Here is a 23,924-nt window from a genome sequence, read left to right on the forward strand (position 1 = left end):
TTGGAGCCGAACTCTGACAAAGTTAGGAACAAAACTTGCTCCAGCGTGTGAACTTTCCTCCTAGACTCAGTCTGAGCAGTCAGACCACATATTTCTAAAGCAGCACATGAAGGTGTGGCTCACACACACACAGGTGAAGGAAACAGCTGCAGTATTAAAAACTGCTTCACTGTCTACAAATATATGAACTGAATGTTTCTTTCAGGCTGTAAAAACCTTATTTATCCTCCATTACAGTCCTGCATTCAGAGCATCACTTCTGTTATATTAGTGCATGTATTTTATTCTGATGAACACATGAAACTCTGAGCTGGATTGAATCCATTGAATCAGAGTCCAGGACTCAGACTAAACACACTGAATGTGTCCTGAGCTCGGCCGCTGTTCCACAGTAACTGCTGTCAGAGTCACTGTTACTGAGTTAGCTTAGCTAGCAGAGCAGCTAGCAGTTAGAGTATGAACTCTGTAAGCAGTCAGCTCGGTCCTGGACGTTGTTACTGACATAAAGCTGCTCTCTGCAGCCATGTTTGACCTTTGTAGGACTACAGTAATGGAGGATTTGGAGGCTGAACTCGGCTCTGTGACACTTTTTGTAGTGAACTGATGAAAGCTGCGTCTCAGATGGATGTTAGTCCAACACATCAGACACGACCTCTGCAGCTCTCAGTTGATGTGCACATGAATGATTTGTGTTTCCTCTGCAGGTGAAGGTAGAAAGTGTGTGTGAGCTGATGTGAATTGAGCAGCATGGATCAGTGTGAGGACAGAGAGGAGGGAGTCCCTCCCTCTAAAAGCACTCTGTGTGGGGAACATGAGAGCCAGACCAAAGCTCAGAGGTGAGATGACCATCTCTAACTGTCCATGACTCTTCTCCATGTCACAGCTCAGCACTCACATCACTGCTGCATCATTATTCACAGGAACCCGCCTGGACCTCCACCCAGAAGTGTGTCCTCTAAGAGCAAACGGGTGAAGCATTTCTTTCGTAATTTAGGGCAAAAAAAGTCATCTGACAAAAAGTAAGTTCATGTCAGTATTAAAATGTTTGAAATTTTAATCAGCTTTTTACTATTTAACGATTTAAATAATATACTATTTACATAGTTTATACTTTTTATGTAATGTATTGGTCACATTGGATGTGACACATGTTCACATATTTTTAGCGTCAATGAGAAACCATCCAGCTCTGTGTCCTTAAAGAGTGACTGGTCCAATCATCGATTCATTGGTTTTAAATCCCAGCCTGTGTCTGCTGCAGAGAGGTGAGCTGTTAGTAACAAGAACTCTCTGATTTAAATGATTTTGATGTTTCCTGGTTTCTAAAATGCATCTCTGTAGCAGAGCAGTGTCTCCAAGGACACACAGGCTCAGCTGTAACTGTCAGTTTATCTGGTTTAAGACACATTTGGACTCAATTGGCTGTTTTTAACTATGTATTTTAATCAGAGGTGTAAATTTAGACCTCACACATCTGGATCCTAAACTATGATAGAAACAGCTGCTAGCAGTGGGTAGTTTGACTTTGATACGCTGCTCTAGAAAGCAAACAAAGGTTTGTGCAGCTCCTCTTCAGAAAAGTGTTCAGAGAGCAGCTGCTGTATTAGACAAAGGCTCGTCGTGTGAGCCCAGATGTGTGTAACAGCTGGATGAAGGAGAACCATCACAGTCGCGTCTCCATCCCGCCTTTATTAATGAACTTCCTGTTGCTTGCAGATGACAGGAACACAAAGTGTTTGTGCCACGTGATGCTGCAGGATTTGTTAACGTGTCCATGATGGTAACATCTCCTCGTCTAACTGCAAACACATGAGCGCTCCTAACGGCAGCTATCACAGCCACACAGGCAGACTGTGTCTCACTGTTGCATTCAGGGACATTTGTTTTCCTGTAAAAAGCTGAACTCTAATCTAAGAGGACTGTTACTGACAGGAAACAGCTGCATTATCTGCAGTCTGTGTGATCACAGCTGCTTCAATCACTTTATCAGAGAATTGATCATTGAATAAAACATGTTTGTGTCTGCAGAGGTCAGAGGTCACAGTCTGCAGGATCCAGCTGTCCGTCTGTGAGGAGTGATGGGTCCAAAGGTCAACCTCCAAACTTCAGTGCTGAACCTGGACCAATGAGGTCAGAGACCTGTGATGACTCCTTTACATGTTTGTGTTTTCCCAAAGAGGCAGCTTTATTTCAGCTGTGAACATGCAAACAGCAGAAATAAGGAAACACAACTGTAGGTTTGCAGTGAATGAAGCCTCAGCTCGACGCTCCACTTTGTCCCTCTTTTCCTTCTCCAAACAGCCACATCAGGAGTCTCTGATGGAGTTTTAAAATATTTAATTACAAATGTCCAAAGATGGGTTCAGGATACCTGAATCCACAGTTATTAAAGCTAAAATAGTTCACAGGGTTTGGACTTTGTTAGGTGACGAGAGAACATCAAAGTGTTTTTTATCTTTAAACAGTATTTTTATCACTTCAGTTGCTCTCACAGCCCTGTTTGTTATTTTAGTAAGTAAGTAAGTAAAGTTTATTTATTAAGCGCTTTTCATAGAGAGGTAGTCACAAAGTGCTGCACAGTATGATAAATAGCAAAATGCACAATATACACAATATAGAGTTTAAATGTGAATTAAAAATATAACAATGTAAACAGCATTGGTCAACAGAAAGCTTGTTTAAACAGTAAAGTTTTTAACTGTTTTTTAAAGGATCCCACAGAGTCAACCAAACGTAGTTGTAGAGGTAGATTGTTCCACAGCCTTGGTGCCACAGACTGAAAGGCTCCGCCCCCTTTCGTCTTCAGACGTGTTCTGGGAGCAACCAACAAACTCTGAGTCTGTGAGCGGAGACAGCGAGCAGCAGTGTATTTAGTGAGAAGCTTGGATAAATAATCTGGGGCCATTTAGTGCTCTGTACGTTAAAACAATCATTTAAAAAGAATTCTAAAATCTATTGGGAGCCAATGTAAAGAACATAAAATAGGAGTGATGTGAGCTCGCTGGGTAGAGCGAGTTAGTAGTCTGGCTGCTGCGTTTTGTACAGCTTGGAGGCGAGAAAGAGATGATTTATCCAAGCTGGTAAACAGGGAATTACAATAATCTAAACGCAATGACACAAATCCATGGACAATTTTTTCCAGTTCAGCTAAGGAGACCATATGTCGCAGTTTAGAAATATTCCTTAAATGAAAGAAACAGGAACGAGACAGAGACTTTACATGTGAGTCAAGGCCCAAAGAAGAGTCAAATATTATTCCAAGATTTCGAATATTTGGCTCAGCAGAAGAACAGAAAGGGGCAACAACTTGACTGATTTTAGAATATAGATCAGGAGGAGCTATGATCATGGTCTCTGTCTTGTTCTAACAAGGTAGCTGTTAGAAAGCCAATCAGAGATTTGAGTTAAAGCCTGGACTAGGGTGGACAGCCTATCCAGCTGATGAGGCTTAACCAGAGCTCTTATGTTTCACTCAGTGCTCCCACCAAACACCTTGGAGGACACATTAGTGTGATTTAGATTTCATTGGTGTAAACACCAGTCACACAAGCTAACCCATGGAGGCAGCAGCAGGCTTTGTGTTTGGTAAAGTCTGTTGGCTTAAACTAAGAGAGTTTAGTTTGTTAGCACAAAGAGCTGTCAGCTAAAGCCCCGAATGCACTTTGAATACAGACGAACTGAGAAAAACACTTTAAATACAGCAAACAGTCAAACTGACCACATGTTTTTCTGCTGATCATCCACAGCAGTACGTTTAGCATTCATGCTAGCAGCAGGCTATGACTGTTAGGGTTGCCAACCGTCCCTTAAAAAACGGAATCGTCCCGTATTTAGAAACAAAAGCACACGTCCCGTATTGAGCTAATAAGGGACGCACTTTGTCCCGTATTGAGCTAATAAGGGACGCACTTTGTCCCGTAATACAGTGAGAATCAAAAGTGGTCTATAAATGTTTATGGAATTAACGCTTTGTTTGAAAACATAATTCCCAGCCCCTCTCCTGCTTTGTGACCAATGAGCTGACAGCACACTTATGACAATTCAGATTACCGCTCATCTCATTGGTCGAGGAAAGGTCGCTTGCGGAGAAAATACCGGAAGACAACAGATGACCACAACAAGAAGCATGGCCAACAGGGAAACAAACGCCGACACTGCGGTGCAAGTGTCGGACGACAGTACACCTAATGCTGGGCAGACACTGTGCGATTTTTTCAGTCACGTTATTCAGCTCCTGCTCAAACTGCACGATTGACTCGCAGTTGGTAGGTCACGATGCAGGTCTCACACTATACCGCCCGATGCGCTGATGCGACCTGAGTGCTCACACTGTGCCTCCATAAAATGAAGGTTATAACAGAAAATCTGTCGCTCTCTCTCTCTGTCTTTCTCTCACACAGACACACCACCACCATCAACTTTGCTAAATTGCTAATGAAAAACATTGATCAGGCAGCTGTGATTGAGCAGCAATGTAAATCCAACTATTTTCACGGTTGTTGTGGTCGTGATAATTTTGTGGGGCCACATCGAAAAGGCTCGGATGAGCTTTCCAAAGTTCTACAAGTTGTGCCTCCATCGCTTGTGTCCAGATCACACGCTGCACAGCCGTGCTGCTCCGTCTTTTTCACCAACGTTTACGTGTTTGCGCGTGAGCAGTTTGAACGGCTGTGGTGACACGCTCACGAGCGATTGATGATCGGGAGCTGGTCGTGAGGTGTTAATCGCTTCTCGTTACCCCACGTATACTACACGATGCACGATGAAGGCCAAAATTGGGCCGATCGCCAAATCGGTCGCATGACTCAAAAATCATCTCAAAATGGGCCAAAAATCGCACAGTGTGAGCCCAGCATCAGAGCAGCAATGTTTGTTCGCTCAGAGAAAGAAAAAAAGGCTGCAAAAGTACAGGGAGGAATGGGAAAAGGAAAACACCTGGCTGGAAAAGTGCACGATAACACATATAAAGCGCACTGCACTGTGTGCCGGCGCACTTTTTCCATAGGCATGCTTCTAATGGTGGGCACATGAAGAACATGAGGGGCGTGAAAGCTCGGGGAACCCTTAACCAATTTGTTGTCCACCAGGCCACGGCAGAAACAGATATGGTATGTAAACACTGGTTTGTTTTTTAAACCCTCTGGTTAAGGTTAATATGGGCATGTGCAGTGAATATCAGCGCTATGTGGCCAGAAGTGTGATAATATAATTTATTTTGTGTAATAAACAACTGCAAGGATAGATGATTACAACAAATAGATGACTAATACATAAAAGTAATACATAGATGAATAATGATGATGAGTTATGATGCGTAATCATGGGAACAAGAGGGTTTACAAACAGGAGCAGCTGATTAGCATTAGAAAAGCTGAAATAATACCTCAGCTGAAGCCAATTGCACTAAATGCACTATATGTGCACTGTTACAAGAATATTTTTCGTTCTATTGCTTTCTATTAATTTATATAATTTTAAGTTAAGCAGGACAGAGTTCTTTTAAAGAAAGATTTACTTTTATTCTCAAAAGTTAAGCATGACAGGCTTCTGTTTAAGAAAGAGACCTGTTTTACTGTGTTAATGTTGTCATTTTGAGCTAAAAATAAATGGCTAAATGATCATTTGTTTCCCATATGGTCATATCACAAAGAATATGCATCTGCTTAAATCAAATTCAAGTCAAATGGTTAAAAAATAATTTCACACACACAAAAAAGAGCTAAAAAATTCACCACACTGGGAAGGGTGAAGACAACTAGGTTGCCCGGCCCTGGCCACGAGGTGTCCCTTATTTATTTTTCAGGGAGTTGGCAACCCTAATGACTGTCCACTGAGCACCAACACAGGTAGGAGTGAGCAGTGATGAAGCAGGACTGTGGGCAAGTTTGAGCTACAATCCTGTTGGCTTCTCAGTTTCTCCAAAGAAAAGGGGAAAAATTCTTGGTGTAGCTCTCTTCACGACAACACAGACACAGGTCGGTTCTTTGAAACGGGCGTTTATTACTTGGGCCTTCTCTCCTCAGCTTCACCATCACCAGTACGCCGATACGCCATTACGCCAATACGCCATTACGCCGTGAGAACTGGTCACGAGCGAACAGTACAAACAATTAGCAACTTTACAGTACACATATTAAGTCCAAACACAAATAAAAAACATTTCTCAAATGACAAATACCTCGTTGGCTGCTTGTCCTGAAAAGAGGTCCTTAAGTCCTTGTATTGCCCTTTCTTTTAGTAAACTTTTAGCTTAAATCGCTTCATGAGAGACATCTGCTCCCTCGCAGTCCATGAAAAGTCTCGTGTGCTCTCGTTAAGGGTATTCTCACGAGACACTAGCTCTCACCTTACACATGTACATTTCAAATAAAGACATTTCAACGCAAACTATATATATTCATGAAATTATGTAACTTAACATTTTAACAGTATTTACACTCCCACCAAAATCACTCATTGACTTAAAATGAGAGATTTTCCTCAATGAAAATTATAAGGAAGTGATGTGTGAGTGTACATTTAAGTGTAGGTCATTTAGCTTTACGTGTGTTTTAGGTGGCCTCAAGTAATGTAACTACTTTGTGAACAGGCCTCTCAAGGAAAACTGATTTAGTGATTGGTTTTCCCTTATCAAAAGTAGTGTCACTGAGCAGAAGCTTTAGCTTTCGCACCTTGCCATCTGCGCTGGGCAGGGCTTCCACAACCCTTGCAAGCTTCCACTGGTTTCTTGGTGCACTGTCATCCTTTAATATTACAATGTCATCTGGTTGCAAGTTTCGTGACAGCTTCTGCCATTTCTGTCGTTGTTGGAGGTTTAGCAGGTATTCTCGTTTCCATCGTTGCCAAAATTCATTGGCCAAAAACTGCACTCTTCTCCACCTTTTGTGCAGATAGAGATCTTCTTTGCAGAATTGTCCAGGGGGTGGCAGAATTACAGATGATTTCATGGTTAGAATGTGGTTGGGAGTGAGGGGTTCCGGACCAGTAGGATCGTGAAGATGCTCGACACTTAGTGGCCTGCTGTTGATTATGGTCATTGTTTCATACAGAAACGTTCTTAGAGTTGTGGTGTCAAGTCTGCTGGCGGACTTGTCGAGCATAGCTATCAGGATGCTTCGGATTGTTCGAATCTGGCGTTCCCAAACTCCTCCCATATGACTAGCTGATGGGACATTCAGCACAAATTCACAACCAAGCGCCCTTGTACGGTCTTGATCCATTCCTTCAAGCAATTCAGAAAGCTCCTTTCTAGCACCAACAAAGTTTGTGCCTCTATCACATCTTAGCTGGCGCACGGGTCCTCGAATAGCTATGAATGATCGAAGTGCATTCATGAATGCGTCTGTTGTCAAATCGTCAAGGGTTTCTATGTGAACTGCTCTAGAACATAGGCAGGTGAATAACAATCCGTATCGTTTCAACTCTCTCCTTCCTTCCTTCACAATAAAAGGGCCAAAACAATAAAGCCCACAATAAGTAAAGGGGGGAGATGTCTCAATTCTCTCTCCTGGTAGATTTGCCATTTGTTGAACCTCAGTTGTTCTTCTGTATCGTCTACATTTTACACACTTGTAAATGTGTGAGGAGACCACACTTCCACATCCTAGGACCCATATTCCGCTTGCGCGCAACTCGTTCATGGTCATGCCCCTTCCTTGATGGTGTATAAGCTCATGATGATGTTTGACCAGCAGAGCTGACACATGAGATTTTTTCGGAAGAATCGCAGGATGCTTTACATCATGGTGTAAGGCTGACTGAGACAGCCGTCCTCCCACCCTAAGAACATTGGTTTCGTCCAGGAAAGCATTCAGCTGGCGTAGCCTGTTGTGCCTGCTCAAAGTGTGTTCCTTCTTGCCTCTTATTTTCTTTATGTCTTCAGCGAAAGCGTCTTCTTGTACGAGTTTGATGATGAAGATCTCTGCTTCTCTTCGTTCTTCAAGATTAGTCGACTCATTAGTTCTCGACTGAAATCCCTTAAACTCTCTGACAAATCTCTTGAGCCTGGCAATGGCTCTCACCACTCTGGACCAGTCAGAAAATTTAGTTAAACGGTTTACCATTGGATTCTGTTCTCTTGCTTTAACTGCATGAACATGTGCTCTCCGAAGTTCAGGATCAGTAGCCTCAACTTCTCCCACCATTCCCACTTCATGTGGGAGATTTTGCTGCCAAAGGAAGTTGGGTCCTTTCAGCCAGCTAGATTCTTTCATTTGAACTGCAGTCAATCCTCTTGAGGCTCCATCAGCTGGGTTGTTTTCAGAGTTGACATGTCGCCATTGTTCAGGTTTTGTGCTAGATCTTATTCGCTGGATGCGGTTGGCCACGAATGTTTGGAACCTTTTAGCATCATTGTTCACATAGCCAAGGACCACCTTTGAGTCAGTCCAGTAATACTCTTGCACATTTTCAATCTCCAGCTCGCCTCTAATGATATCACCAATGCAGACTGAGGTCACAGCTGAAGATAACTCAAGCCTTGGGATGGTTGTTAGTTTGGTAGGGGCTACTCTTGCTTTCCCCAAGACAAGTGAACAACTTATCTGTCCTGTTTCACTCACCGCTCTAAGGTATGAGCATGCACCATACCCTTTGAAGCTTGCATCAGAAAAGTTGTGAAGCTCATATAGTGAGACTTCACCAAAGTTTGATGGAAGGTAGCTTCTTGGAATCTTTAGAACTGCCAAATGAGGCAGATCTTTGAGCCATGACTCCCATTGTGGCTGGATGTGCTCGGGGAGAGGTTCGTCCCAGCTTACCTTGTCTCTACACAGTGTTTGAAGAATCTGTTTGCCGATAAGTAGGAATGGAGCCACGAAACCTAGTGGATCATAGACTGAGGCAACAGTTGAGAGAACGCCTCTCCTTGTCAGTGGGTTTTCTTTTACCACCACCCTGAACTGAAATTCATCCGCCTCAACACACCACTGAACTCCAAGTGCTCGCTCGATATGAAGTTCTCCTAGAGCCATGTTTAGATCTTTGGTCTGAACATATTCTTGTGGTGGAATTGTTGCAATCACACTCTCATCGTTGGATACAAACTTATGTAGCCGTAGATTTCCTGTTTTGCACAGAGCTCTTGATTCCTTTACCAGGCGTATAGCTTCAGCAGTCGACCTTACACTTGTCAGGCCATCATCTACATAGAAGCTTCTTTGGATGAACTTAATGGCTTCTTTGCTGAACTTGCCTTGGCCTTGTGAAGCTAGGTATTTCAGTCCAAAGTTGGAGCAACCGGGGGATGAAGCTGCCCCAAAGAGGTGTACCTTCATCCTGTACACTGAGGGTTCAGAATCCAAATCACCTCCATCCCACCAGAGGAACCTGAGATAATCTTGATGTTCCCTTGCAACGTGGAACTGGTGAAACATTTTTTCGATGTCGCACATTATGGCTATAGGACCCTTTCTAAATCGACACAACACACCAACTAATGTGTTAGTCAGGTCTGGACCTGTCAAGAGATGGTCATTTAGAGAGGTTTCTTGGTAGCGTGCCGAACAATCGAAAACCACACGGATCTTCCCGGGCTTGTGGGGATGATAGACACCATGGTGCGGTATGTACCATGCTGGCTGGTTGTCTAATTCAGACTGTGGCACCTTCTCAGCATCTCTTCTACTTATGATTTCATTCATGAAATTGACATAGTCCGTGTAATATTGTTCATTTCTCCTCAGTCGACGCTCTAATGAGCTGAGCCTGTGAACTGCACACTGTTTATTGTCTGGAAGATTAGGTTTGTCTGTCTTGAAAGGAAGCGGAAGTTCATAGTGGCCATCTTCCTTCTGTCTTATTCCAGCTTTCACTTTAGACAGAAAGAGGAGGTCCTCCTGAGAAACTGGATTATCATCTGTTGAGTGATCTGTGAAATCTGATTCAAAAGTCTTAATTATGTCAAGTGGGTTGATCTCTTTGACTTGAGTCCTGCACGCAAAGTGCACTTCCTTCTTTAGCTGAACTGATGGATGCACAGTTGGTGTCACTTGTTGTACTATGATTCTATGACTGAATCCTATTGGATCGCTGTTGTCGCTTGCTGAATGTGAGCAACCAACAATGCTCCAGCCCAGATCAGTCCGCTGCGCATATGGATGATTTTCGTCACCAGACAGGATCTCTCTTGGGAGGAGGGCTCGTTGACAGTTGTAGCCTATAAGAAGGCCTACTTCGCAATCCAACTGTGGTGGAATCCTTTCTGACAGTTGCTCTAGATGTGGCCATTTTAGAGCTGTTTCAGAGGTAGGAATGTGCAGCCTGTTTACTGGAATAAATTCTCTTGTGAAAACAGGTGGTAGTGGAATCCTTTTCTCTGAGTTGTATCCTCTCACTTGTAGACCTGTCATTTTCTGACATGGAATAACTGTCGACTTGGCAGACATTGTGGACAGTCGCAGACTGACATTCTCTCTGTTTGTGTTCAGGCCTTGAGCTACTTCATCTAGTATGAAGGTGGTATCACTCTGTGTGTCTAAGAGTGCATAAACTAGCAGTTCTTGATCTGGCTGCTTAATAGATGACACCCAGACTGGCAAGATAGAAGATGTTCGTGTGCTTAGACCCTCTTGAATAACTCTGTTGGAAGTGGCTGTTGCGGTCCTTTCTGTGGTGTCTGCCTTGTCCTTTGAAATTTCACTTGCATTTAGGTGGATTGGCCTTTGACGTTCCTTGAACTTATCGTCATGCAAACATGTTGGGTGTCTCTTTTGGCATTTCTCACACGTGCTTTTGTTATCACATTTTCTTGAGTGATGACCGGTCTTCAAACATCCAAAGCAAAGCTTCTCTGTGTGTACAAACTTAACACGATCCTGAACTGTCTTTTCTGTGAAACTTCGGCATTTGTCTAGGATGTGTCCTGTCCTTTTGCAGAAAACACATGATGTAATACTGCTCTGTGTTGTAGTTGTGGTCAGAGTCTTTGCTTGAACTATTTGGCTTCGTAGATGCCTTGGTTTCTCGCTTTCAACACTCTTAAGTGCTTGTATTGAGGAAATTGGATCGCAAGCAAGATCTGCTTCCTTTGATAGGAAGTCAACAAACACCTTGAATGGTGGGTACTCAGCTTTCACTTGTCTGACTTCCATCACTTTGCGATTCCAGCTGGAAACCAACCAATCTGGCAATTTCAGCAGAATCCTCTGACTCTCAACGCAGTCATTCAAGACCTCCAGCATCTTGACATGAGACATGGCAGCCTCACAGCTCTTGAGAAAGTCTGCAAATTCTCTTAGCTCGCAAGCATCCTTAGAACCTATCTTTGGCCATGCATGCAGCTTGTCTCTGAGTGACTTCCCAATTAGGAATGGGTCTCCGAAACGTTTCTCTAAAAGCTTCCAGGCTGAGTCATATGCTGCTTCTGTGCCCAATAGAAGAAATCCTTCCACGGCCTTCTTTGCTGTGCCACCTAAGTACTTTCTTAGGTAATACAGTTTTTCATTCTTTGGGATGTTCTTCCTTTCTATTAATGTTTCAAAGGACAGTTGCCAGTCTTTGAACTTCAAGGGATCTCCTGTAAACACCCCAGGCTCTGGTGTTGGGAGCCGGTTTGCACTCATAGCTTCTACTAGTGCATTGACCAGATCTAAGCTATTCTGCTCTTGAGGCCTCAACACTGAGGCTGGAGGAGACTGAGGTAGCTGTTGTGGACAAGGAGCTTGACTTGTGACTGCTAGGGATTGAGGAATAAATGGGGGACTTGATGCATTGAGAGAATGGGTTGTGACTGGAAGTACTGTAGAGTCAGCGACTCTAAGCTCTGGCAGTACTTCACTACCATACGACAAATCAGTTGCTTCTATGTTTTCTTCAGCTTCATCATAGACCCTCACTCGAGCTCTAGCAGCATTTAGCTTCTTTACTTCTTCTAGGCGTGCAAGTTTTCTACGTTTATCTTGGATTGCTTGCTGTCTGGCTAGGTTCTCAGCCTCTAACATTTGAAGTTCTGTTTCTTCCCTTTCTTGCTCCTCCAACACTGCCAAGACTTCCTGAGTTGCAGCAGCTTCAGCTACAGCCTCTATTCTTTTGACAGAGTGGCTGCTAGAGTGGGTAGAACTACATCCTTGACGAGACAGTGGTCTAGAAACAGAACCTGTTGAGCCTAGAACAGATCCAGCATCAGGCCAAGACTCTTCATCTTTATCTGCTTCATGACCTTTAAGCTGTCTCTCTGCTCTTTGAATGATAAATTCTGAGAATGACATGCATGTATCAACCCTGCGCCGCAGGTCTGGTTCAGGGGTTTGCGCTTGACGCAGCTCCTCATAAACCACCTTTACATCAGAACAGGTGCTTTTGATGTTCTCAATAAGCTCAGTTAACTCATCCTTAGAAGCATCACCACTTAATAACTCTTTGCCTATTCGTGCATGACACCTCCACTTCTCATAGATGATTTTGTATTTGCGTTGAATGTGCTTCAGTCTCTCATCTTGGTATGCTCTTCCCCTTTCTGTTAGGGTACGCGCCCTCTCACTTCTTCGAAGCCCCTCTAGTTCTGCTGCAGATTCAGTGACAGTAGCTTCAGCTTGAGCGGATTGTTCAGCATCTTTATGGCAGGTCTCTCTGCTTATGTTAGACATGTTGAGATTATAGCAGTGTGATTGTGCACCTATTAAACTTCAACTAGATTTCTTCTGGACTATGTGTAAGTGAAAGTTGCAATAAACTTAATTTGAATTAAGGTTCATAAATGTATGTATGAGTCTTCCAACACACTGTTGACTTCAATACTGAACTTAAGTTTCAAACAGACAAGAACAACAAAAATCACCTTATCACAAATATACAATAACAGTGTAAATGTACTTAGAAATACCTTAAATCCTTATCATTTACATTACTAAAGGTTTTCAAGTTTTCACATCAGTATAGTACCCCTTTAAAATTCACATAAGGTGCCCTTTAAACTCAGCAGATTTTGTATAACTCAAAATTACTCATAACCTGTGAGCTTGTTAAATATTTACTTGTTTGTTCTATAAACCTTGTGATGTACAACAACTATAAATGCAAACACATTGGATTAATCTCTACATTAAGCAAGCAAGAATAACAGATGAGTCCCTTAGTTGCAATTTTCACATTTAACCACCTCTCACACCACCTTAACTTCACTTTGTGGTAGAGCTTCTCCTGATCTTAAACGTGAAAATTAGCGCTTTAACTCAGTCTAACCACCGTTGCTTGTTAATGCTGTGCCGATATGCGTTATGCACTCTGCTTATCTGACGTGATGCACCGGATCCGCGTCGTTTCGTCATCCGCGGCGATCCTGTCCTCTCCTACCCGTGTTGAGCAGGCGAGTTCTCACTGTAGCTCTCTTCACGACAACACAGACACAGGTCGGTTCTTTGAAACGGGCGTTTATTACTTGGGCCTTCTCTCCTCAGCTTCACCATCACCAGTACGCCGATACGCCATTACGCCAATACGCCATTACGCCGTGAGAACTGGTCACGAGCGAACAGTACAAACAATTAGCAACTTTACAGTAAACATATTAAGTCCAAACACAAATAAAAAACATTTCTCAAATGACAAATACCTCGTTGGCTGCTTGTCCTGAAAAGAGGTCCTTAAGTCCTTGTATTGCCCTTTCTTTTAGTAAACTTTTAGCTTAAATCGCTTCATGAGAGACATCTGCTCCCTCGCAGTCCATGAAAAGTCTCGTGTGCTCTCGTTAAGGGTATTCTCACGAGACACTAGCTCTCACCTTACACATGTACATTTCAAATAGAGACATTTCAACGCAAACTATATATATTCATGAAATTATGTAACTTAACATTTTAACAGTATTTACACTTGGTGTTGTGAAGATGTGAGTTGGTCTTGTTGTCGTGGGGCTGGAAGGATGCTGGCAGTGAGAGGCTTTTCATACAGTGTTCAGTAACAGAATGAGAAGAAAGCCACTGCACATGAAACAAGGTGCTCGTAGTGTTTGTTTACTGTGTTTGTGCCACAATGTCAGATCAGTTGTAGATTCACATGCAGACTTGTCCAGTGAAACCAATGCAAGTACTGCAGTACAGAGCAAAGACTAAGCAAGCCAGGAGAGCTCTCCAACTTTCTGAAAGTATCAGGATATTTGAGTGATAAGAAAAAGTGGATCGTGCAACAATGTCCCTCAGCACACAAAACAATCAAAGCAGAATAAATATAATGTTTTAGATCAAACACTTACAGGGACCTGAAGACAGAGAACCAACAAAATGTCATGGCTAACAGAGGAACTCAAGCACAGACTGAGTTCTGACAAACAAAAAGGTGACAGTTTATTTACCAAAGGGGTGAACCACAGTGCTCTATATATGTACAGTGAGTTGGGGAGGGGGTCCAGGGCTCCAGGGAAAAGAGGGAAGGGAGTCCACACTCACTCCTCTTCAGTCACTCTTGTCCTGCTCTCCACTCACACAGCCACACACAGGAATCACAGGTAAGCGTCTGTAACCAGGTCCGGGGAAATATTTACTCAAAGTATACACAAAGTTAACCCAACTGGTGAATTAAGAGAGAGATTTCTTAGCAAGGAGCTGAGATCATGAACACAGGAGGGTCAATGTCCCAGCGACGAACTGCTCCATGCCGCAGCGTTAAATGGTTACCGGTAAGCCCAGGTGAATCAGCAACAGGTGGTGTAATCATCATAGCTGTGTGGACCAAGAGCGAGAGGCCATTACAAGCTCCACCCAGGCAGGCAAAACGCTAGCAGGAGAGAGCAAAACATAAAACCTGAAAAGCCATCATGAGCCAGAGACACAGAGTTTATACTAGAAGAGAAACCTGCTCATCTTCATCATGTTTGTTTAAATAGAGAAAATCAGAAGTCTCTGTGTGTCAGACCACGGCTCTACACGGACACTTCTAAGCTGCTTCAGAGTGAACTGACCCAGATAATCTGCACACAGTGGCTGTAAAACAGTGAAAGTCATAACTGTCTCTCTGATGGAAAGCTTTTATTGTGAAGTCAGGAAGTCTGCAGGAAGTGTTGAGTTTGTATTCATCACTCAGTGTTTAATGAGACAGGCAGACAGGAAGAGCAGCTCATTAGTGTTGATGAAATCAAAGGAACTGTGAGGAACTGCAGTTTGGTCACATCTGGATGTTTTTCACTGACAGTAAATGTTTTAGTGATAAAGAAATGTGTTCACAGAGAGAGGAAGAGGAGTGGTGTTTGTGATGAGGAGCAGCTGTCCTGCTGTGCTTTGTGTCAGGATGTCCTGAAGGATCCAGTCTCTACCAGCTGTGGACACTGGTTCTGCAGACAGTGCATCTCCTCATACTGGGACCAGTCTGCTTCATCGGGAGACTCCTCCTGTCCCCAGTGTGGAGAAAGATCCAGAAGCAGAGCTGGACTGCAGACAGCCAGTCAGAGCAGCTGTGTACAAAGTAAGACTGAACATCTGTCTGCTGATGGACTCATTTCTGAAAACTGGACTTCTTGTGTTGTTCAGACATTGAAGAGTTTTCTTTCTCTTTAGTCTCATTGTTTTTCTTTCTTTCAGCAGATGTTGGTCTGCAGGAGGTTTTAGATGAACATAAGATCAGTCTGAGGAGGAGATGTGAACGTGTGACTGAAGGAAGTGATGAAACAGGAAGTAGAACCCTCCTCAACAGGATCTACACTGAGCTCTACATCACAGAGGGACAGAGTGAAGAGGTTCATACCCAACATGAGGTGAGGCAGCTGGAGACAGCTTCCAAGATGGACGCCCTCCATGACGCTCCAATCAGGTGCCAGGACATCTTTAAAGCCTTACCTGACCAACAGAGACCCATCAGAGTGGTTCTGACCAACGGCGTGGCTGGTGTTGGAAAAACCTTCTCAGTGCAGAAGTTCACTCTGGACTGGGCAGAGGGCTTGGAGAACCAACATGTCAGTGTGGTGGTTCTGCTTTCATTCAGGGAGCTGAACCTGATTAGAGATGAGCAGTACAGTCTTCTGGAGCTGCTCCATGTTTTCCATCCAACATTACAGAAGGTCACAGCAGAGAAGCTGGCTGTCTCTCAGCTTTTGTTCATCTTTGACGGCCTGGATGAAAGCAGACTTTCATTGGATTTCACCAACAGGAAGCTGCTGTCTGATGTCACACAGAAGTCATCAGTCAGCCAGCTGCTGACAAACCTCATCCAGGGGAATCTGCTTCCCTCGGCTCTCGTCTGGATAACTTCCCGACCCGCAGCAGCCAATCAGATCCCTCCTACATGTGTTGACAGGCTAACAGAAGTACGAGGCTTCACTGACGCCCAGAAGGAGGAGTACTTCAGGAGGAGATTCAGTGATGAAGAGCTGTCCAGCAGAATCATCTCCCACATGAAGACATCCAGGAGCCTCCACATCATGTGTAGTATCCCAGTCTTCTGCTGGATCACTGCTACAGTTCTGGAGCACATGTTGACTACAGAGCAGAGAGGAGAGCTGCCCAAGACCCTGACTGACATGTACTCACACTTCCTGCTGGTTCAGACAAAGAGGAAGAAGAACAAGTACCATGAGGGACGTGAGACGAGTCCACAGGAGCTGACGGAGGCTGATAGGAAAGTTCTTCTGAAGCTGGGGAGGCTGGCGTTTGAACATCTGGAGAAAGGAAACATCATGTTCTACCAAGAAGACCTGGAGCAGTGTGGTCTGGATGTGACAGAGGCCTCGGTGTACTCAGGAGTTTGTACAGAGATCTTCAAAAGAGAGTGTGTGATCTTCCAGAAACCAGTCTACTGCTTTGTTCATCTGAGCATTCAGGAGTTTCTGGCTGCTGTCTACATGTTCCACTGTCACACCAACAGGAAGACAAAGGTGCTGAAGAACTTTTTGGGAAAAAAATACAACAAGTCCTCTCTGGATGATTTCCTGAGCAGAGCCATGTATAAATCCCTCCAGAGTGAAAATGGCCACCTGGACCTGTTTGTTCGCTTCCTTCATGGCCTCTGTCTGGAGTCCAACCAGAGACTCTTAGTAGGTCTGCTGGGTCAGACAGAGATCAGTCCAGGAACCATCCAGAGAGTCATCAACAACCTGAAGGAGATGAACAGTGATGAAATCTCTCCTGACAGAAGCATCAACATCTTCCACTGTCTGATGGAGATGAACGACCTCTCAGTACATCAGGAGATCCAAGAGTTCCTGAAGTCAGAGAACAGATCAGAGAAGGAACTCTCTGAGATCCAGTGCTCAGCTCTGGCCTTCATGCTGCAGATGTCAGAGGAGGTTCTGGATGAGTTGGACCTGCAGAAGTACAACACATCAGAGCGGGGACAACAGAGACTGATTCCAGCTGTGAGGAACTGCAGAAAGGCTCGGTGAGTCCAGATGTGATCATTAACATCATTGATCAGTGTAGGTCAGTAGTTTAATGTTGAAAATAAAATCAGATTGTAACCACAAAGTGTTTGTGTCCGTACGCTGCAACCTTCCACACCATTCCTTTATTGTACAGACTCAGCAGCAGCTCCATGGATCCCAAATCCAAGAGTGGAGAACAGATTTGAAGTGTGTCACATCCATGCAGTCACAGCTGTTTCCACCATGTTTCCACTGATATTAATCCTGTTCAATGACACGTTTCATATCAGTGAATATGTTCTTTAGGACGTCCACTGACATGTTTAAGTGTCCTGCTGGAAATCACTCAAATCATCCATGAAATCCATGAAAAATCCTTTTAGTGTTTCTAACTTCACCCTCTGTCCTCTCTCTCTCTCCATCCTCCTCACTGCTTCTTTCACTGATAATCACACAAACATCGTATTCAGCTACAAAATAACACAATAATATCATCTGATGATCATTATTATAAGAGCAGGATCCATATTTGATATCAGAGTAACACACTGCTTGGTTATGTGCAGTCATCATCAGTGACTGTGGGTCAAACAGAAGCTCTCTGATTGGTTGCTGACCTTGGTCACCTGTCCACTCTCACCTGTTTGTGTTTGCTCTCTCTTTGCTGTCTCCATCCTCTCTCTCCTTTCTCTCCCTCTCTGTCTTTGTACGTCACTCAGGTCCAATGGAAACAGTGACATTTACAAACCAATCAAAGACAAACTGATCCATGTCAGGTTATAACAATATTCAAAGTGAATACAGGCTGCTGCTGGACACAGACAGGTAACATCATTTTGACTTGCTGTCACCTGGATCTGGACTCATAAACACTGAAGCCCTGAACAGGAATACAAATCATTTTCTGCCAACTAGCGACACAGCAGCAGATAATGGCTCAGAAAGCTAAAATGAGCCAATCATTTCTGTGTTTAGTTCCCCTGAAATCAGATCTGATATCAGCAGCTCTGAGTTCATTCATCATTATTGTCCAGTGATGAGATTTCTGCTCCGTTTGGTAACAGTCAGCAGGTTTTTCCTGCGTGTGGACGTGAACAGTCGTACCTGACAGCAGGTAGCAAACAGAGATCATCTTTCCAGCTGGAACTCTTCACTGAGCTGAACTCATTCAAAATGTTCTGGAGTCAAAACAGGAAACAGTCCAAATGTGTGTCTTCACTCTGACTCTGGATCAGATCTCAGTGACAGACTGTGGACATTATGGAAGCCTAAATGTGACACCATCTTCCTCCTTCATCTGCAGATTAAAGCCAAACAAAGATTCTCATTAAAAGTCTGCAGGTCTGAGAGAGACTCAATCGTTGTGTCATGTCAAACACAGTAAGAGGAGCTGAAGCACAGATGTGAAGAGCAGATTCATCAGATTATGACCTCACTCTGTTTTGTCTTCATATACATTCAGTCTGTGTTTATAATGCAGATTTTCTGCTTTTATAATAACACATTTTATATTTTCTATCATCACAGACTGACTCAGTGTCGACTCTCAGAGTCTCACTGTGAAGTTGTGGCCTCAGCTCTGAAGTCCAACCCCTCCCATCTGACAGAGCTGGACATGAGTGGAAACTACAACCTCCAGGATTCAGCAGTGAAGCTTCTGTGTGCTGGACTGGAGAGTCCAAACTGTCGACTGGAGACTCTGAGGTGAGTTCACTGACTGCGGCTGTTGTTGTTTTTCTATATTTCAGGTCTTTGATGTTTGAAACTTTCTTTAGTTCCTAAATGTTCAGGATGTGTCTGAAGACAAATGTGAAGAAGTTTGAGTGCTTTCAGAAATGTTGTCTTTCCAAACGACTGAACAACAGTTTTTCCTTTTGGCTCCAAACAGAAGTGACAGACTTGAGCAGGGTTCATTTAAAGGCTGACAGAAGTGGAGTGGTGACGGAGAGATGTTTGACAGGACAGTGTTTCAGCCTCCACAGGTTCATGTTGTGCTCCATCAGTCAGTGAAGATGAAGTCAGTGCTGATGAGGCTGTAGAGTGTGTGAGGGATGTGAATGAGGATGATGAAGATCTGATGATAGCAGATAAAAACAGGCTGCAGAGACTTTGAGCCATACAGGGCACACAGTGTGTGTACAGAACAGCTGAAATCATTATGGAGGCCTCACTGGGATATGGAAGCATCACAGTACAGCTTCAGTGAAGCATTAAAGTCTCTGATATGAGATGAGAAATGAAGCAGCCAGAGCTTTTTCATGAGTGGAAATCCACTGTGACTGTGAGCTGCTGCTACAGCCTCCAGATTAGCCAGCAGCTCATCCTGCTCAACATTTCCTCACCAACTTTAATGGAAGTGTGATGTTTTCAGCTGGAGTGATGGTCAGGGTGGCCTCCCTCTCCTCTTCTTCTCCTCTTCCTCTTTCATTTGTAAAGCCACTTCTGCTGCTTTCATTCATTTGGAAGTCCTGTAGCTGAGTTTGGGAGAGACTAACAGCCTCGGCAGCAGAGGGGAGAAAGGCTGTAACACCACCACTTTACTCTGTTCTACCTGTCACATCATTTTATCAGGAAACAAATATGCTCATGTTTTTACTATGTTTGTCTTGAAGATGTAAGAAGATCACATGGTGCTTTTATTATTGTGTTGGTTTGTTTCCTGTCTCTTGGATGGAGCCAAGCTGTGCGTGGCCCCTGGGCCTGTGGTCAGAGTGTGTGCTGGATAATCCGGCCCAGGATGAGGCCAAACTGACATGGGATGAAATGTCTGTCACATAATTGAGCTTAGTGTAGTTTCATTTCTGCACAATTTAAAAACAACCAAAACTTTGTTCTGTCTTTTCTATGTTATACTGTAGACTTTCTCTGATACTGTGTCCAAAAGGAGCAGCTTTTACTTTGAAGGGGAGCCGTCTCTGTTTCCTCTTCAGGTTGGATGATGGAAGCAAATTAGTAGCTGTGTCCCAAAACGTCGGCTGCATCCTCCAGAGGCTGCATTTGAAGGCCGATTACATCACAGCCAGGCGATGAAGGCTGTCCGTATTTGTCGACTCCTTCAAATGTGCCCGACAAATGCGTCCTTCATTTCCCCGAATTTGAAGGATTCGTCGGGTGTGTCCTTCGTGGCCCACCATATCCCAGAATTCATAGCGCGGCCCAGCCAAATTTCAGCTGCCAACAATGGCGGCAGCTACTAAGTTTTCAAATTACTCTTATTAATCTTTCTGGGTCACAAAATAAACTTTTAACATATTTTCAGGCGAGAAAGTAGCTGTGTAAACTTCAAATATCTGCTTGGTTTATCAAGACATCACATATTTGCAAAAGTGTGCCGACGTTTTCGGAGACGTCTGTTACCCACCCGCTCGCTAGCAAGCCGGGGGGTTCAATGGTCACTCCAGCCGGCGAGAGCAGCGGACGCCCGGCTTCATCGTTTTCAGACCCCGCTCTTTCGCTACTCAGGTGAAACACGATATATAAGTCACCCGGATAACTTAAAAATGTAATTGTTTGCCTTTTTTCTGTGTTTTATTTGTTCCGGAGTAAATCGGTTTGGCTGAGATCAAAGTTCCTCCGGGATTTTCACACAGCTGAATAAACGTTAAACAGGAAACTGATTAAACAGAAGTGTGAGACGGTCGAGAATTTACGCCAGTGTCCTGTTATATTTTAGATAGCAAGGAGCAGACGGCCGAGTTTATTTAACTCCACCGACACAACGGTGATGCAAATCTGAAGGCTAGACTGTCCCATTTCACAGCCTCGCACTTCCAGCCTTTTCGGTCTTTGAAGGACCCGGCCCACGTAGACCGCGAATACCGGGTCCTCCGAAGGATGCAGCCGACGTTTTGGGACAAAGCTAGTGTGTGATGTTCTTTCAGTGTTGCACTTTGTAGACGCTCCCTGAGCACTGGTCTCACAGCCAGCTGCACATAGAGACCAGTGTTGTTAGTCCAGGTCAGAAGATGACTTGTTGGAATGAAAATGAGCTTGTAGTTTGTCTGCTTTAATAATGTGACTGGAAAAAGGTGTTGGACTTCAAATATGTCCATTTCTTTCACACTTCACCTTTAAAAGTGAAGCCTTGTGGTTCCTGGAAGGAAAAACACGACTTTTTCAAGTCTTTGTCCTGTTTTTATGAGAAATGTACGACTTTAATGTGAAACATTCAGAGTTTTTTCTCTTGTTGTGTTTGTTTGAAGCTGCTTCCTGTTGGCTTCCTGTTGGTTTGCCTGCAATAATGCCAAATCATAAGCTACTCAGTCGACATGATGTGGTTCTGCAGCATCACACATTAGCATGTTTTATCTCATTATCTATGACCTCAGCACATTGAAAATAACACTAAAAGCCTTTCAAGAGTGATATGAATTAATTTAGAACTCACCGGAAAGAAAATGCCGTGAGCAAACCAACAAAAAGCTGGGGATTGCAGAGAACTCGATATCCGCTCGTCTCACCGCTGCAATCCAAGCCTGACGTCTTTGTTTAGTAATATCGGATACATGGGATCCCTCACGTTGCCTCCAGGATGGAAAACGATGAAAAGAGAGCCCGTTATCCAGCTTCTTGCCTTCACGATCGTGTGATCTAACGTTGCAACCGACAACACAACACGTACGATCCATAGCTGAAATGGTATCCTTTGGCTGGCCTACTGTCATGGCGGAAGGGGGCATGGCCCATCTCCCGTGACAGCACGCTCCAAAGCCCTATAGGTGGGAAAATGTACCATGTCGACCAATCAAAAATGATATGGAAACATGACATTTGGTTGTTTAGCAAAAGGGGGAAGTTTTAGGAGTGACCGGCAAGAGAGAGCGAGTGAGCGAAAGAGAGAGAGAGTTTTGATACGTGAGAGATTTGTGACGTTTACCGTGTTTGGTCTCAAGTTAGTTTGTTGTCTTGTGTATTTAGTGTGTAGCTGTTGTTTTGTTTTGTGTGTCAGTTCTACTAGTGATCGTCACAGTTGCTGCCTTAAAGCCAACAAAGGCAGATTGCAGTGTAAACGCTGAGTGACACACCTGCTGTCAGACCTGCAGGTTTATCCCTGTGCTGTTCTCATATGTGTTAGAGTGACACAAACTATTGTTTGACACCTGATTGTTCTGTAAATAGTTTGAAATGATTATATGAAAAACGTCTGAGCCTTGGCTGCATTTTTTGGTAAATAGTACCATATAACTTTGTTGTTTGCAAAACGTGTGCGTATTTTTAAAAATGTACAATCTCTATTTGCATTTCAAGTTATGAAGATGATTCGTTAAACATGTGTGTGGTTTTTACAGTCAAAATATCACTTTCTACTTGTATTTTAAATTTTGTCTGAATTTAGATAAATTGTGCTGATACAGTTGGTCAAAATGAGAAAATAACAGATTGGCAAGATAAACTGTTTTTAAAGGTAAAATATAGAGGCCACATCAAAAGTAGTCAAGAAGGGTTAAAGGCTAAAAGCAAAGTTGTCACCAAGTACTGTTTATATTTGTGTGTATTGCTGCAGCTTTTTTGAGTATTAATTTGGTGCCTTTGTGTGAAATAATGGTATTGTGAGTGATCCATATAGTCACAAAGAATAGCCACTTGTTTCTGTGCTACCAAAGTTCCCCGGCTTTCATTCAAAATGTGTTTATCGTCAGCACCTGCACATTAAACTACTTAAACATTATAAATGTCTTCAAGCTCACACTGAGGCCTGTGGGGTACTATCAGCCACTGAGACAGTACACACATTTATATGTGTTTGTATATGAATATTTCATACTTTAAGACTGCCTGTTTATTTTAGGGAGATGAACAAAATACATTGGAATTGTACAAAATAATATCATGGATGATAAATTAAATAGATTTTAAGTAGATGCTTGTGCATTCTTAAAGTCTTATATGTTGAACTGAACTATGTGATCTGTTCAAAGCCTTAATCTTAATTTGAAGTGAAATGTGCATTTTGAGTTTATACACTATGTATATAAGGCGACCGTTTCCTTTTGCAGTATTTTTGTGTGGTGTACTTTTCTATGTCTTAACAAAAGGGGAACAAAGGTGTTTAAGTTCACCTAGGATGATGTGTTTTAATTTTCACATGGTCTTGCTTGAATTTGACCCTGACAAAGGCGTATGAACTCTGTCAGCTGTTTGGAGTTTCCATTTTCTAAACTTCTACATTCTGAACCTTCTTCAGCTCTGAACAGATGATGAAACACTGAATGATTTCAAGCTCACACTTTGTCTAATAAACTTACATCTTTCATTCTTTATACAGATTGGGGGACTGTGGTTTGTCAGAGATCAGCTGTGATTATCTGGCAGCAGCACTGAAGTCCAACCCCTCCCATCTGAGAGAGCTGGAGCTGAGCTCCAACAACAAGCTGCAGGATTCAGGAGTGAAGCATCTGTGTGGTTTCCTGGAGAGTCCAGGATGTGGACTTGAAACTCTGAGGTCAGTCAGCATGTTTTAGTTGTGCTGTGATATTATTCTGTTATTATATGTTACCTTATAGATGTAATCAAAATAGTTGAATTATGATATTGTTGTAGATCATATTATACCCTTTAAAATAGAGTGTGTGATCTGTATGTAGTTTAGTTCTCATTATACTTTTGAGTTAACAGAACATATTCACATATTAGTTCATTA

The 23,924-nt window shown here is 43.2% G+C and overlaps 3 protein-coding genes across 4 annotated transcripts in view; 2 read left to right on the forward strand and 1 right to left on the reverse strand.

Moving 5' to 3' along the window:
• Positions 1 to 23,924, forward strand: part of LOC147336447 (protein NLRC3-like) — a 154,882-nt gene that overhangs the window by 109,426 nt on the left and 21,532 nt on the right. The window lies entirely within an intron of this gene.
• The window catches only part of LOC147336449 (uncharacterized), a 137,123-nt gene that overhangs the window by 11,561 nt on the left and 101,638 nt on the right, over positions 1 to 23,924 (reverse strand). The window lies entirely within an intron of this gene.
• On the forward strand, positions 704 to 17,305 carry LOC147336451 (protein NLRC3-like). Its single transcript, XM_086265221.1, has 6 exons — positions 704 to 836; positions 921 to 1,019; positions 1,167 to 1,265; positions 2,029 to 2,130; positions 15,158 to 15,393; positions 15,510 to 17,305. Exons 1-6 carry the CDS (start codon positions 748 to 750, stop codon positions 17,303 to 17,305), a joined length of 2,421 nt encoding a protein of 806 aa, XP_086121347.1. The 5' UTR covers positions 704 to 747.

Source organism: Aulonocara sp. 'chitande type north' Nkhata Bay, linkage group LG3 (genome assembly GCF_057382095.1).
Source record: "Aulonocara sp. 'chitande type north' Nkhata Bay isolate Kocher_YH1m ecotype deep benthic linkage group LG3, A_spYH_male_GT1.1, whole genome shotgun sequence".
Lineage (NCBI taxonomy): Eukaryota > Metazoa > Chordata > Actinopteri > Cichliformes > Cichlidae > Aulonocara > Aulonocara sp. 'chitande type north' Nkhata Bay.

Coding starts and splice junctions, on each gene's coding strand:
- LOC147336451 (XM_086265221.1), top strand. CDS start 748: ATGGATCAGTGTGAGGACAGAGAGGAGGGAGTCCCTCCCTCTAAAAGC. Junction 1,020..1,166: donor AAAAAGTCATCTGACAAAAA/GTAAGTTCATGT, acceptor ACATATTTTTAG/CGTCAATGAGAAACCATCCA. Junction 15,394..15,509: donor TCAGAGCAGCTGTGTACAAA/GTAAGACTGAAC, acceptor TCTTTCTTTCAG/CAGATGTTGGTCTGCAGGAG.